The sequence below is a fragment of the Scardinius erythrophthalmus genome (genome assembly GCF_964197995.2).
Source record: "Scardinius erythrophthalmus genome assembly, chromosome: 7".
Classification (NCBI taxonomy): Eukaryota; Metazoa; Chordata; class Actinopteri; order Cypriniformes; family Leuciscidae; genus Scardinius; species Scardinius erythrophthalmus.
In genome coordinates, this window is record NC_138227.1 from 22,271,522 (window position 1) to 22,288,078 (window position 16,557).

The 16,557-nt window shown below is 37.1% G+C and overlaps 1 protein-coding gene across 1 annotated transcript in view; it reads left to right on the forward strand.

Annotated features, from left to right (window-relative positions):
- The window catches only part of nlk2 (nemo-like kinase, type 2), a 70,528-nt gene that overhangs the window by 17,292 nt on the left and 36,679 nt on the right, over positions 1–16,557 (forward strand). Inside the window, exons 2-3 of the mRNA XM_081370968.1 lie at positions 14,411–14,540; positions 14,772–14,827. Coding sequence (XP_081227094.1) covers positions 14,411–14,540; positions 14,772–14,827 — 186 coding nt within the window. The remainder of the gene's footprint in view (positions 1–14,410; positions 14,541–14,771; positions 14,828–16,557) is intronic.

Genomic DNA, 16,557 nt, shown 5'->3' on the forward strand with positions numbered 1-16,557 from the left:
TGATCCTATTTGAATGGGTTTACCTGAGGGGTTGAGTGGGGTTGGGGGCAGGGTGGTGTGGAATGTGAGCGGCTGGAGGGGCAAATGCAGGACTTGCCCTCGGCCTGGCACGCTGGTGTCCCTCTCATCGTAGGCATGTGAGTCCCGCAGCACAAACACATCACAGCAGAGCCGCCGGTTACTGCAGCTTGACAGTGGCCCCTTGGATGATCCTCTGCGCACACACACACACACACACACACACACACACACACACAGGAACCCTCAATGTATATGTAGTATAGCCAGAGGGGCCTGTAATTCAGAATCTGTCTAGTTCCACTAATGGGCTCGTGAAGGTTTCAAGCTTCCGGCTGACTGGAGGAAATGTCTAGATTGCTGGAGAACAGTTCTGATGGCAAAAATAGAATAATAAGCCCATTATTATGGCAAACCATTTATGAGTCAGTTAAAGTGATAATTCACCTAAAAATGAAAAATTGTCATATACTCACCCACTTATCGTTCCAAACCCTTCAGACTTTCTTATGTAGGACACAAAAGGAGATGTTAGGCATAATGTTCATGCTACTGGTTTTCTTACATGGAATGGAATGGGGATGAACGCTGTCCAAATGACAACTTCAAGCCTTCTAAAGCCATACGACAGCATTGAGTGAGGAAGAGAAGATCAGTTGTACTTTCATAGTGCCTTTTTGTCATTTGACCTTGAAAACATTCACCCCCATTCATTTTCATTGTATTGCAAAAGTGTCATTAAAAGATGTACGCCTATTTTTAAATGTTTTGTCAGTGTACACAACAGTACAACATATCAAACAGGCTGTACTTTTCACATATAGCCTCGATTCTGACTAAGGTTTATGAGCAAACTAAGGGCAAATTAGCATGAGAGCGCAATCTGCCAAGAGCAGCGCAAATTAGTTTAAGACATACTTTTTTTGGCCATTAATTAATGGCGCAAATACCGATAAATTGACGAGCGCAAACCTTTGTAAATCACCTTTCATGATTCATTTAAATACACTCCTCCAACTCCTACAAATGTATATGCAATAAGGTCAGCTGCAAAATAACCCTGTCCAAGCCTTTTCAACTCTAATTTTTCACTGCGTGTCTAAAGTAAATCCTGACAGAAGTTTTTTTTAACGCCAAAAGTAGGTTTACGCTGGAGCAAGCTGTTAGTAAATCTGGCCCTAAGATTGCATGATGGGAAAATTTCATTTCCTAGTCATGTTTTGCTAGTTTGTTGTGCTATAGCGTACAGCACATGTTATAAGCTCAGCCATTGCGCATTAAGAGCTTTGAGAGATGAAGGATAGGTGGTTAAGTCGTTCTATGTAAAACGGCTCCAGTCACACTACAGGGAGCAGCGAAAGAGCCTCACATGTAAGACTTTGTATTTAATGTCTTCAGAGTGCCACTGTGCATATGCTCACTCACTCTGCCTCCCTCCACATGAGCTTTATTTTCTCATCCTCTGGGGTGCTTTGAAGAGAGATGAAATAAAATATTTGATTCTGGTTGGAAGGAACAAAACAAATAAGTACAAGTATGGATTAGAGAAGCACTTTCATGTCTCCCTTACTGTTAATGGCTCCCCTTAAATTAATACTTCCCCAAAATTTTCCAATGGCAGCAAGCCCTCCCATTGTCTTGCTGTGTATTTCAGCTGCAAAGCTGGAGGGAACACAAAAGAGTTGCACTATAATCCATTATCTGCCATCTTCCCCTTGGGCCTCCACCGTCTCCCTCTGATCGATTCTGACAGTGCCACTGTCGTGTGGACGTGTGTGTGTGTGTGTGTGTTTGTCAGTCTGGGTGTGTTTTGTGTGTTCTGCCACTGACTCGCTATACTTTAGTTAACTGTTTGTCCAGCATGTTTGTAGTTTAAAATTTAGAATTTGAATTACCAGATGAGGAAATAATGCTGATTTTACAGTTTTATCATAAATTATTAGTGATACACCTATTATGGATGCATGATATATCGGATATATTATATTCATTACCGGCTGATATTTGAGTTTATGTGTATATGCATGACAGAATGCAAGTACAGGTTTGGAACAACTTGAGGGAGAGTAAATGATGACAGAATTTTCATTTTTGGGTGAACTATCCCTTTAACCGCGGCATTGACTTGTTTGTTAAATTTCAGCTCTGAATCAAAAATTACTCCAAGGTTCCTCACTTGAGTGTTGACATTAGTGGCTATGGGGCAAGATGTACAGAAAGCTGTTTGGCTAACTTTGGGGGACCAAAAATGACCACTTCAGATTTTGACTCAATGAGCTGCAAAATACTTGCAGCCAGCCATGCTCTTATTTCATTCAAACACTCAAACAAAGTTGTGATGTTGGAGTCTTCATTACATCTCAGGGGCAAATATAGCTGGATATCGTCAGCATAACAATGGTAAGCCACATTATATTTTTGACAGATTAATCCCAGAGGGAGCATGTACACTCATCTAAAGGATTATTAGGAACACCTGTTCAATTTCTCATTAATGCAATTGTCTAATCAGCCAATCACATGGCAGTTGCTTCAATGCATTTAGGGGTGTGGTCCTGGTCAAGACAATCTCCTGAACTCCAAACTGAATGTCAGAATGGGAAAGAAAGGTGATTTAAGCAATTTTGCAAAAAATGTTGGTGCCAGACGGGCCGGTCTGAATATTTCACAATTTGCTCGGTTACTGGGATTTTCACGCACAACCATTTCTAGGGTTTACAAAGAATGGTGTGAAAATGGAAAAACATCCAGTATGCGGCAGTCCTGTGGGTGAAAATGCCTTGTTGATGCTAGAGGTCAGAGGAGAATGGGCAGACTGACTCAAGCTGATAGAAGAGCAACTTTGACTGAAATAACCACTCGTTACAACCGAGGTATGCAGCAAAGCATTTGTGAAGCCACAACACGCACAACCTTGAGGCGGATGGGCTACAACAGCAGAAGACCCCACCGGGTACCACTCATCTCCACTACAAATAGGAAAAAGAGGATACAATTTGCACGAGCTCACCAAAATTGGACAGTTGAAGACTGGAAAAATGTTGCCTGGTCTGATGAGTCTCGATTTCTGTTGAGACATTCAGATGGTAGAGTCAGAATTTGGCGTAAACAGAATGAGAACATGGATCCATCATGCCTTGTTACCACTGTGCAGGCTGGTGGTGGTGGTGTAATGGTGTGGGGGATGTTTTTTTGGCACACTTTAGGCCCCTTAGTGCCAATTGGGCATTGTTTAAATGCCACAGCCTACCTGAGCATTGTTTCTGACCATGTCCATCCCTTTATGACCACCATGTACCCATCCTCTGATGGCTACTTCCAGCAGGATAATGCACAATGTCACAAAGCTCGAATCATTTCAAATTGGTTTCTTGAACATGACAATGATTCACTGTACTAAAATGGCCCCCACAGTCACCAGATCTCAACCCAATAGAGCATCTTTGGGATGTGGTGGAACGGGAGCTTCGTGCCCTGGATGTGCATCCCACAAATATCCATCAACTGCAAGATGCTATCCTATCAATATGGGCAAACATTTCTAAAGAATGCTTTCAGCACCTTGTTGAATCAATGCCACGTAGAATTAAGGCAGTTCTGAAGGCGAAAGGGGGCCAAACACAGTATTAGTATGGTGTTCCTAATAATCCTTTAGGTGAATGTATAGAGAAAACAGAACTGGACTAAGACATGAACCTTGAGGAACCCCTGATGAAATCATCATCATTTCAGGGTGGAACAGCTTCCTAGTTCCACCGCAAAAGGTCTACCATATAAATAGGAGGAGAACCAGTATAAGGCAAGCCCCCTAATCCCACCCCACTCATTCAAACGGTCAAGAAGAACCCCATTATCCACAGTGTCAAAAGCTGCGCTAAGATCAAGAAGCACTAAAACCTACAGACAGCAACAGATCATTTTTCACGTTGAGAAGAGCAGTTTCAGTGCTGTGTTGAGACCTAAAACCGTACTGAAATTGTTTAAAAATGCTGAAAGTTTATTAAGAACCACCTTCTCCAATAACTTAGCCAAAAAAGGCAGTTTAGAAATCGGTCGGTAGTTATTTAACACTGAAGGGCCTAGACTTGTTTTTTTCAAGAAAGGCTGCACCAAGGCATGCTTAAAATAAGATGAGACCATGTATTCTAAAAGGCTCTGATTCACAATGGACAAGATCATAGAGAGGATAACGTCAAGCCAACAATAAGATGGCTTAAGATGTTGAATAACTTCTAGCAGATAAGATAGAGAAACAGAAACATGGTTTATTGCTGCTCTCCCTGCTCTTATCCAGGCTGCATGGATGCACAGGGACTTCTTGCCCAGAACAGAACCATACCGCCAATCCAAACTGTATGCTAATTGTCAGTCGTATTTGACGATAGTGATCCTGACAGAATTAGATGTATTTGCACTAGTGGCAGTGATCTAATCCACAAAAAATTGCGAAAAGCTTCTACAAGCTCTCTCAGAATTATCAACAACAGCTGGGACAGTGTTCAGGATTGTATTTATTGCACTCTCTAATGCTCATCATCTAAACACTAATCATTTAATAACTGTAATATTTTTTTTTTTAAACTTTGCATTATAATGTTGTGATGCCTTCTTAATTTATTATATGTTTGGTATTTTAATATCAGCAGTTAACTGGGATTTGCATCAACCACTTTTTAAAGGTTTTTTATTTATTTAATGTTACAATGTTTTACACATAAATATTAAAGTCCATTGTTTTGTCAGCAACATTTTTAAGGTCGTAGTAGATCAAATAAATTGATAACTCAAAGTTTCTTCAAGTTTCAGCATGCTGTATAATACTTTCAAGACTGGTAATTGTTTTAAGAGGCGTATTAGCAAACATTTCTTTTTCTCTGCCAGTGTGGAAAATTACACTTTTAACATCTTTTCAGAAAGGGCAATTCTATTCCTCAAGTTTTGTACTTCTACCGTCTCAGATCCACTCATGTTTATGTAAAAATACAAACCTGAAAACACTAGGGTATATGTTGATTAATCTAAATAGTAATTTATCAGGCAACATGGTTGAAGCCTTATATAATTTCAAGACATTTTTGCTTGCAATTTCCAATTAATTTAAAACATACTGAAGAGAACAAAAACCATTAATGAGACAAGAAAGACAGTCAGTGGTATAATTTAGTTGATTGCAGACTACACACTAACAAAACAACAGAACAAAGATGCAAATCAACTGAACAGTGCCTGAAGGTTTTTAGGTGCCTGACAATAGTATCGTGTCAACTTTCGGGAATTTTTTTCCAAAAAACAAAACGTACAATAAAACTACCTAAATAATTGCCACAGTCTCCACTGCATGATTATTGCATGATTATTTCATATAATGTTTTGCTAATTTGATGTTCAGTTTGATTGTGAAGCAGGTCTATAATTAAAATGACCAGTTTCCTGTTTTTTTTTTCTTTCTTATATATATAAGAAAGAATATATATATATATAGACTTTTTAAATATATATATGTAAAAAGTAACACTACACATTACATAGAAAAAAAGGTCTATTATTTAGCATTTTCACTTCAGCACTTGATGCACAGATCATTTGACAGTATCAGATTGTTTTGTTAAGCGCAGCGTTAATCAGAATACATCCTTCATCCAGCCCACTTGACATTTTGTCGCTCTGTGAAATTGAGGCTGAAATGGGTAAATGTACTGAGAATAGCTTGTGAGTCAGTGTGTTTTTGTTGTGGGTTGTGAGTCAGTCATGGTCTGGCGGTTAGTTAACATTCTGCAGGCATGTTGAGCAGTAGTGCTCATGTAGGAAACGCAGGCTTGAATCCAGCCTGCAACATTTCTTCTTTCTCAGCTGTAAAGTGACATAAACGAACATAAACGAGGCGAATTAGGAAGTAATATTGGAAAGCTGTTACCTGCAAATAATGTATGCTTATTTTTAGAGCATTTGATTTGAGTTTGCTTCAGAAGCCTGTGAGAGAGAATAAATGATGTGACTCTTCAATAATCCCGTCTTCTCATTTCTGCTTTGATGTCACTCGAGTCGCTTCTTTTTAATATTCTTTATCTGTCACCTAAATTACCTCTTTAATCTGATTTATGTCCAGATTAGATTTGAAAAAGTGAGTCTGCTCTGTTCTATTGGGCATGCTCACATCGTTATGTCTCTAACACTTTTAATTTCCCAAATAACTGGGTCATCGACCTAAATCTACTGCCAGCCAGCGAACGATTTGTCAAAGCCACTATCTGCATTCTAAAACCCCTATTTAAATAGCGGAGGTCGAGGATTGTGGGACAGATGCACTGATGTGTGTGCGATCTGGTTATCACACATCTCTTCTGTGTGGGTCCGCGGCTCATACAGTTTCTTCAGCAAATCTGTTTCTCTTAGAGTCAAACTGACATTTGAAAAGCTGGCATTATATAAAGATGTTGGGTTATTCAGATTGCGTGTAATTGGGTAGTAAGTGACAGTGACATGCTATACTTCTGTTTTTCAATTCTTTTTATAATTATTGGTTATTCATTTACCAACTTTTCAATGTAAGTCTGAAATTTTACAAGGTTACAAGACATGTCCCACTATATTCATCCAACTGTATGTATATATATATATATATATATATATATATATATATATATATATAATTTAAGCATAAACCTTTAGATTGAAAGGCTTTTAAATTCAGTCAAATGGACGAATTCAGATCATATTCTGAAGTCTTGAAGTTGAAAATAGTTCTTTCACATTCTGAATTTATTTCAATATACAAATATAAATTTGAGCTCTGTAACATTGTGTCTTGTAACAGATTGCAATCCTCCCCATGGGAGTTTGACAATACAGGTCTTTATTTACTCACATTTAGAGCTAAAAGAAAGTTTTACCTCCTTTTTCAGTAAAACCAAAAGTTGTTTTGTTTGCAGTGTGAGGAAGGTGAAGTTTCACACTGGCGCTGGTGGAAGAGTCACATGAATCGTGCAGGGGACTTCAGATCGTCTGACACGATGTGCTGCTTTTTGATTCATTATGCAGGCATATGCTAATCCTTGCTAGACTAATTCAAACACAGAGTTCAGACCCCCCCACCCGACACCTCCAGGGGACCGGCGTGTTAAAACAGTCAGCGTGCGTAACGACTCTGACGCAAACCCTGACTGACGTTCTGGTTTGAGCTCGCGCCCGCCGCTCCACCTCGACGCCCCTCTCTGACAGGAAGTGTACATCAGTGGATCAGACGCTGTGTTATTTGAGGTTGAGAGGGAAGAATCTGTGCAGAAGCCTGGAAAAAAGGCCGGGCTCTGTAGATTAATTAGGAAAATCAAAGTGGCTGGGGACGGAGAGCTGTGTGGCACTGCCAAAAACCCTACAATCACTCTATCCTCCCAGGGCTCAGAATGGAAAAGCCAGATTCTCTTAGCGCTTTTCCTCTGTGACTGCAAAAAAAGGCAATGTATCATAAATCAACAATGTCTAGTTCCTCATCAAAAATGTTGCCCATGAAGTATTAAGCCTGTGATTTCCTGAGTGTGTGCACAGCGTCTGTCATCTCTCAACATGTGAGAAGCAATTAAGTATTAATGCAGTAAAGTAAGTAGTTTATTGTCAAGTGGCTCTGCATGTATTTTATGCCTGCCTGCTTTTAGACCTAAGGGTTCAACATCTTGGTCCTATGGTCCAGGATGTTGACGTACTGGCCCAGTCCTATGCCTTATGGCCGAGAGGATTTCAGATCAACAGATTGAACGGTCACTGTCCATTCAGTGCTACACTGTCATCTTTTCTTGCATTTGTTGACCGTGTTTTAACTTAACTCATCTTAAACATTTGGTTTTCATTTGGATTTCTGAAATTCAGTGCAGTTAAAGCTGCACTGAAATGTGAAAGTTTGTGCAGTGATCCATTAAATCTTTTTGTAATGCTTTCATTTTGGTGCTCAACAAGTATGAGATATTGTTTGAGATATTATACTTTGCCGGTCAGAGTTTTGGGGTTAGTAAGATTTTTTTTAATGTTTTTTTTTTTTCTTGTGATCAAAGCTGAATATTCAGCATCATCAGTCTTCAGTGTCACATGATCCTTTAGAAATCATTCTGATATGATGATTTGACGCTCAAGAAATATTTATCAACATTATCAATGTTGAAATCAGTTGTGCTGATTCGATTTTTTTCAGAATTCTTTGATGAATAGAAAGTTCAAAACTACAAAGTACGTTTTTTATCTATTTACAGCCATATTTATCCCTAATTTCACAGTCACCAGATTTGTCGCCCAAGGCTTTGATTAATTATATATTTGATACCGAAATGCCAGATGCTGGTATCATACCAAAACCAAAATTTTGGTATCGACAATCAATTTAGCGACACTACAATCATCCCTTCTTAATCCTTAGGGACGGTTTAAGATCAACGGCTATGACGATTTCTGCCATAGAACGACAGATTCAGTTCAAGTTCAAACAACTGCATTCATTGTTTGTGGCTTGAAATGACTTCTTTACATTAGAAGACTTCTATAAAGTATGTTATTAGGAAGTCTTGAATACACAGAAAATACAGCTTTATTTTTCTGGTCACAGAGTTCTGTTTTGTGAGCAATTTCTGGGACTGTTCGCAGTTTGGAGTTTAAGCTTTTATTCTCACAAAGCACTGTGCAATTTACCAAACACTTAAGGACAGTTCCTTTAGTGACAGTATAAGCAAACACAAAGTTTTGCTCCTCTAAATTGGTTATTTGTTGTCCGTTAAATAAGCCTTTTGAAAAAATACATCCTTTCGCCAGCTGCCTGAAACCTTGTTGGGTTTCTGAAAATGCAGTTATTGTTTTTTTTTAAACATGCCATTGTCCCTCAGTACCAATATGAATGTGGTCGATGTTGAATTATTAATGACTGAGGTAAAATGGCTGGCCTCAGATTACACAGTGATCGCTATAGGTTTCTCACAGTTCAGAAAGCCCAACCCAAAGAATAACACTCCAAGAGAGGCTTTTAATCACAAAGACATCCTTCAGCAGGAATTACCCACTTATTACGTGACTCCCGTTCCCCTGGTTAGGGGCAGATTTTCATCAGCACATTGTTGTATCCACTAACTGGTATTATATTGGTACAAAACAGAAATCTGCCTGCGATACGAATCCGCATGTGTTAGCCAAGCAGAATCAATAGCCTTTGAGACTAAAACAAATTTTCAAGGACTGAGACTCGGCTACGCAAAGTGTATTCGGCTCTTGTAGTATTCATGAGATGATCTGCTTTTTTTGGTCTCATGGATTTTTCGCTGGCTTTGAGGAAAAGCAGAATTCACCTTGAGTTTGGCTTTGCATCAAAAATGTTCTTTTAGATTTTGCATTTGATGTTATTTTATTAAATTAAACAGTCTACACTATTTTTTTTTTTTTTTTTATAAAGTTCCTTTCAAAGTTTGGTGTTGATTTATTTATTTATTTTACAAAAAAATTTGGAAAGAAGTCTCTTATGATCATCAAGGCTGCATTTATTTTAACTATAGAAAAATACAGTAAACAAGTAACATGTGATGGCTAAGCTGAATTTTCAGCATCGTTACTCCAGTCTTCACGTGTCACATGATTATTCAGAAATCATTCTAATATGCTGATTTGCTGCTCAAGAAACATTTCTTATTATTATCAATGTTGAAAACTGTTGTGTTTCTTAATATTTCCACCATTCTTTAAGGAGTAGAAAGTAAATATATTTTTTTCTGGGCAAAGTTATTTATTTAACAGTATCTTTATTATCTTTAATTAGTGATAAATGATTAACAGATCATTTATGAACAGTCAAATATATATGATTATATATACGGTACCTGGCAAAGGCTGCATTTATTTAATCAAAAATACAGTAACAACAGATATATATATGTATATATATATATTGCTTTCATAACCATGACATTTATATGTATTTAACTTTTTTATTATTAAATAATGCTCTTTAAATGTTATATAAATGTAATGGCTTTTATCGGTGATAGTTATTATAAAGGGATGATGATATATCTTGTGTGAGGAGCTCTTAAACCACCTCACATTTTTACTGGTGATATCTGTATACCATAATTTATATTAAAGTGAAGGCTTTGCTCATGAAAATAATTATAGTACATAAGGTTTGCCCATAGGCTTAACTTCCTGAAAGACATGTTACAGTATGTGTACACTAATTGCATGGCATGGCTAATTTTTGCATTCGAAAACATAGACAGCGTGCAATGACATGGAACAAAACACAACAATCCCGAAAGGTGATTAAAATGTTGAATTATTTTGAACTTAAAGGGATAGTTCACCTAAAAATGGAAATTCTGTCATCATTTACTCAACCTCAAGTTGTTCCGATCCTGTATTAATTTCTTCCTTCTGCTGAACACAAAAGAAAATATTTTGAAGAAAATGGTTAACCAATTAGTTGCTGGCCCCCACTGACTTCCATAGTAGGAAAGAAAATACTATGGAAGTCAATGGGGTCCATCAACTGTTTGGTTACCAACATTCTTCAAAATATCTTATTTTGTGTTCAGCAGAAGAAAGAAATTAATACAGGTTTGGAACAACCTCTAGCTTACTTTTTAGAACGTCAAACAAGATGTTAAAAGGAGCCTTTTTTTTCCTGAGGACATGTTCATGTGCCCTTAGAGAGAGAAAAACCATGTTTGAAGTACATGGATAATATTTTTCCCTTTCAGAAAGGCTTTTCATCTTTGAATAGCCACTGATTAAAAGTGGATGGGGAGAGAGAGTGAAAAAGAGATGGAGCGATAGACAGAGAGTGAGAGTGCGGCATATCTTTCTATTTTAGACGTTTTGCTCCGTTATCTCCAGGAAGTAGGTCCTGTGTGTGAGTCCTGAAGAGCGTTCCGGGATCTCGGGTCCATGCGTCAGTCGGGCTCACGTGGCCTCGTGTTGTAGTTTTCTTTGGCACCTGGAGACGGTGCAGGGAGGGATTTTGCGGCAAGGCTGCTGACACAACTTTAATGAGTTAAATTAGACGACTCCCCCTCATGCACGTCTGTGAAATTAAGCCTAGAAAGACACAAAAGATAACAGAACTAACAACAGGTTTTAGCCCAATAAGGCAACTAATTTACATAACAAATATGATTCATATTTAATTTTAGCACCTTATTTTTATATGCAAAACTTTGAATCTGAAGTGTTTCCACTAGCATCACCAAACTGAATTGGAGAAATGATTGTTTTCAAACAGTTTTTAAACACTCGCCGATCTGCCCCCCATTGGTCAGACATACAGATAGTCCCGCCCCTAAACCCACACTATTGGTCGAGTCAGTGTTGCTGTGACAGGCTGGTCAGGATGTGCAAACAAACTCAGTCCTTGTTTGCCCTGGTAACTTCCTGTGCAAATGTTTCTGTTGCATTGTCAGTCACATACAGTTCAGTGTGTATATCTATACTAAGTCTGTCTTTCTTTATTGCTCTGTTTTACAAGAAACTTGTCTTCATCGCATGCCTCCTGTTTTAGCATTTGTTTTGATACTGAGGAGAGATGGCAGTGCTGTAGCGATTGCCTTTTTATCAAAGAAACATCTCTCTCTCTCTCTCTCTCTCTCTCTCTCTCTCTCTCTCTCTCTCTCTCTCTCTCTCTCCCTCTCTCTCTCTCCTCCCCCTCTCCCTCGTGCTGTTGTCTAATCCAGCTTGTGAATCACATGCCGTGACCAGGCGCGTGTGTTCGAGAGTGTTTGTGTGTGTCATTGTGCCGACCCAAGAGACTCCGTTAATCATTCATTTTACCGATCAATGTTTCTTCATACCCTGAATAAACACCTCATTTGTTTTTGTTCCCTAATATATCTATTATAAATCGGTTCCACTTTGTCTTACTTTTCCCCCATATTGTTTCAATAATTGTATCAAGCACACTGTGTGATATTGTTTGAAAAAATTTGGATTATATATACATTAATAAATAATATATTTTGCAAGGATGTATTACATTTGATTAAAAGTTACATTGAAGACATTTCTATTTCAAATAAATGCTGATTTTTTAACTTTCTATTCATCAAAGAATCCTAAAAAAAAATAAATCACAGTTTCCACCAAAAAAAGCAGCAGCACACCTGTGCCCAGAAAAATGCTATACACTTATTAATCATTAAAGAATGATGGAAACATGTATCAGGTTTTCCACAAAAATATTAAGCAGCACAAATGTATTCAACATGGATAATTTCTTGAGCAGCAAATCATCATATCAGAATGATTTCTGAAGGATCATGTGACACTGAAGACTGGAGTATTGATGCTGATAATTCAGCTTTGATCACAGGAATGCATTGGCTTTAATAGACTATAAAACAGCCTTGGCTTTAATAGACTATTTGGATAAGAGATTATTGGTACTTTTAATAAGCATGTTTTTCACTGTATAACCTCCCCCTTCATTGTGATCCAAAAAACGTCCTCTCTTATTGAACACATAAGGAGATATTTTGAAGAATGTTTCCCATACAATCAAAGTTAATGACTTTGGTTTTTCTATGGACAAAATGTAAAAAAAAATTTTTTTAAATATCTTCTTTTAAATCTCTTATTATCAGGATTATATGAAACTGTGGTATGTTTCCGTGAGCATGAATTGTTTATCAGTCAGAATGTTCCATTCTGTTTCAGGTGAGGTGTACAGGGACACACTTACTTGTGTACAGTGATCACACCTCTGAGGTTTATGAGCCACATTTGAGACAATTATTATAAGACAAAAACAGCTATTAATATGTATAACGCCCCTAAGCATTTTATGTTGTGAAAAGCCTATACTGTACATACATTTTATGACATGTCTATGTATTGGTTTGAGACTTAATGTGCACTTTGTAGTTTGCATAAATATACACAAGATGCATTTCAGAATCATTAACATAATATTTCCCTCTTGAATTGATATAGTCAATGCATAAAAATGAACTGGCATGGTTGCACAGTGGCAAGTTGAAATGACTCTGTATGCCGAGAAAGGATAGTTGCATTTGTGTAATGTGTTTAACATTGCTGTGGAAAATGTGTTACTGTTCAGGGAAGAAGGAGAGGCACTTATAGCAATTGGCATCTCTCAGTAAGGTCACATCAAGCTGCTCATAGCAGAGTGACGACAAAAGATGTTCACAAACATTCAAGGCCATTACTGAGGGCCCTTCAGCGCTTGCCTTTTTATCAACAAATCATCTCTCGCTTGCTCTCGTCTTCTTTTTGTGTCAAAATTCAAAAAAATATATGATTAAATTGCATAATTGTTGTGGGCGATATATCAAATATTCACACTGTACTTGCAAAGATTTTGCTGACAAAAAATAAAATTAATCAACAGTATGAGTATCTATTATTTCAATGCACGTCTTATTTGTGCATGTAGAAATGTATCGTGACTCCTTGTATCATGACTTCCAAGTATTAGCATTAGATTTCATAGATTCAATTCATTTTTATGAATCACTTCTGATTTCTGCTTCTGACAACTGATTCAAAATAATTCATTCGTGTCACCAACAATGTAAAAAAAATGTGATAAATTGTTTTGTATTACTATGTATTGTGTTATTGGTGAAACTGGTCACATTTTCTTGCTTTCGATCATTTGAGTATAAAAATCAGTGTGGAGAACGATCCTTTATTATATTTTAAAAATATTGTTTTACTTTATTTTACTTCTTGTATTAAACATTTTGAATGATGGTTACAAACTTATATATATATATATATATATATATATATATATATATATATATATATATATATATATATATATATATATATATATATATATATATACACACTACCGTTCAAAAGTTTAGGGTCAGAAATATTTTAAGAAATTAATACTATATTCTGCAATAATGTGACATTAAATACATGTGACAAAAGTGACAGTAAATACATTTTATATTTAAAAAGCTTTATATTTCAAATAAATGCTGTTCTTTTGAACTTTCTATTCATCAAAGAATCCTGAAAAAATGCATCACAGTTTGCACAGAAATATTAAGCAATATTTTCAACATTGATAATAATAAGAAATGTTTCTTGAGCACCAAATCAGCATATTAGAATGATTTCTGAAGAATCATGTGACACTGAACACTGTAGTAATGATGCTGAAAATTGAGCTCTGCCATCACAGGAATAAATGACATTTTTAAAAAAATATTCAAATAAAAAAAACATTCTTTTAATTTGTAATAATATTTCGCAATATGTTTTTAATGTATTTTTGATCAAATGAATGCAGCCTTGGTGAGCATAATGGATTAACACACTACCGAAAAAGTATGTAGACATACATTTTGGCTATATCGCCCAACCTAATCACTTATTTCTCATCTTTTACTTTTCTCCTCAGGTCGGTGACAGACCCCAGAGATGGCAAACGTGTGGCCCTCAAAAAGATGCCCAATGTCTTCCAAAACCTCGTCTCCTGCAAGAGGGTTTTCCGCGAACTGAAGATGCTTTGTTTCTTCAAGCACGACAATGTAAGCTCCCCACCATCCTCTGTTTCTTTTTTTTTAATCAGTTAGTGTTACCTAACTCTCGCTATCTACGTGCCGTCCCCATGGTGCCATTAGCGTGAGCCTGGCTAGCTCTCGCTGTCCCTGGGCTGCTAGTGCCTGGGAAACGAATGTCATGTGAAGGCTGGTGTCAGTGCCCACGTTCTCTGGCGTCAAAGCTGACCTCTGGCGCGCTCTGTCTTTGTTTCTCCACAGGTGCTGTCAGCTCTGGATATTCTACAGCCTCCACACATCGACTACTTTGAGGAAATGTATCCTAAACAGAAAGCTACTTTACCAGCTGCTGATTATGATTATGATCCAACCAGTTTGGATTCCAAAGAATTCCAAAGAGTAAAAAGTTCGGCTGATACAATAATTGTTTTGGATCGAATCCGGTTTCCCTCTAAGTATAACTATTGTAATATTTCTCTGTAAAATAATGAAAAAAAGTAATATATATATATAATAATGGTGTTTTGCAGTACAACTATCAAGCTTTTGTTTTGAGAACTTAAAGGGATAGTTCACCCAAAAATGAAAATGCTGCACCCTCAAGTTTCAAACCATAGAATAGTTGTTGTTTTTTCATATTATGGAAGTCAATGGGGTCCATCAACTGTTTGGTTACCCATATTCTTCTAAATCTTATCTTTTGTGTTCAGCAGAAGAAAGAAATTCAAGGTTTGGAACAACTTGAGTGTGAGTAAATGATGACAGAACTTTCATTTTTGGGTGAACTATCCCTTTAAGCTTCTCTTTTGTTGACAACAGACGTATTATAATCGCTTCTCATGCAGAGATGAGTTCATGTGGAGCTGCATTTACTGAGAACCAAGCCGCTCTAGACACTAAAAACACTGGATCATGAGCTGCTTGTGTGTAAAAGAGCACAGTGCTGCGATTCACTCAGAATCACAAAGTTGCTTTGATTTATTTAATTCAATCACGCCATTTGCGATTTAGTAATCACTCTAAAGTAAACCATATCACAATTTTGGTTTTATTTCAATTAATCATGCAGGCTTAATTCTTTGTTTACCTGTTTTTTTTTTTTTTTTTTTCAGAATCCTCAAGCTTTCTGTTTATTTACAGATTTAAATGGCATTTTAAATCACAGATTTTCCTTGTGGTTTTTAGACCTTGAAAGCTTAGAGCTTGAAAACAATTTAAAAATTGTAAGTAGCTGAATGAAACAATAGCCTGTAGATTTACAGAGCTCTGGTGTGGAAAGGGCATCTGACGTCTTATTTTAAAGTCTTAAATCGCGCATGTGCTTTTTTTGTGCCTTTTGTGGGTTGCTAAAGTGGGATCAAGCTGAACGTTATGTTTAGAGAGGTGATGGCTTGCCTCACGCTGTGCTTGAGTGTTTTTGATGGCAAGAGATCCAGTGTACTTATGAGAATTAGTGTTCCATTTACATTATAGACAAAACAGGTCTGATTATTCTCCTTGGTCTTTTCTTTGCCTAATGGGTTTGTTCTAGTGGAATATGGATGAAGTTTCATTTGGATTTCAGAAAAAGCTGACATGTTATTTTTAAGGCCTTTTTTTTTCTTCCTAACCCGCACTCTGATATTTCCTAGATGTGGTCTGCAGGATGCTAAAGGCAACCCCAGCTTCTTAATTTGGTATATAATTTAATAAGTGGAATTACACGCTTTCCCCGTTTAGCGCTCTTGCCCAGTCACCCGATACGCACTCTGTAAGCCACTTTTCTGAGAGTTTTTTTTTTTTTTTTTTTAAATACCAAGAGGCTTTCTATGATTTGAGCTGGAGAGTCTTCCTCTTAAATTAGCTGGATTTTTAGCTTTTTAAAATCAGGAACAAAAAAGGCTTTTGTGTTAATTTGCTTGGAGATTTATCCTGCGCTTTTGTATTTTTAGATGTTTCTCATGCAGCGTGACCGCGGGCTGTGGTCTGGATTGGGCTTCGTTTCACAGTGTTTGGAATCATCTAAAAGACATATAACATTACTAAATAATGCCGTGTGTGAGTAAAT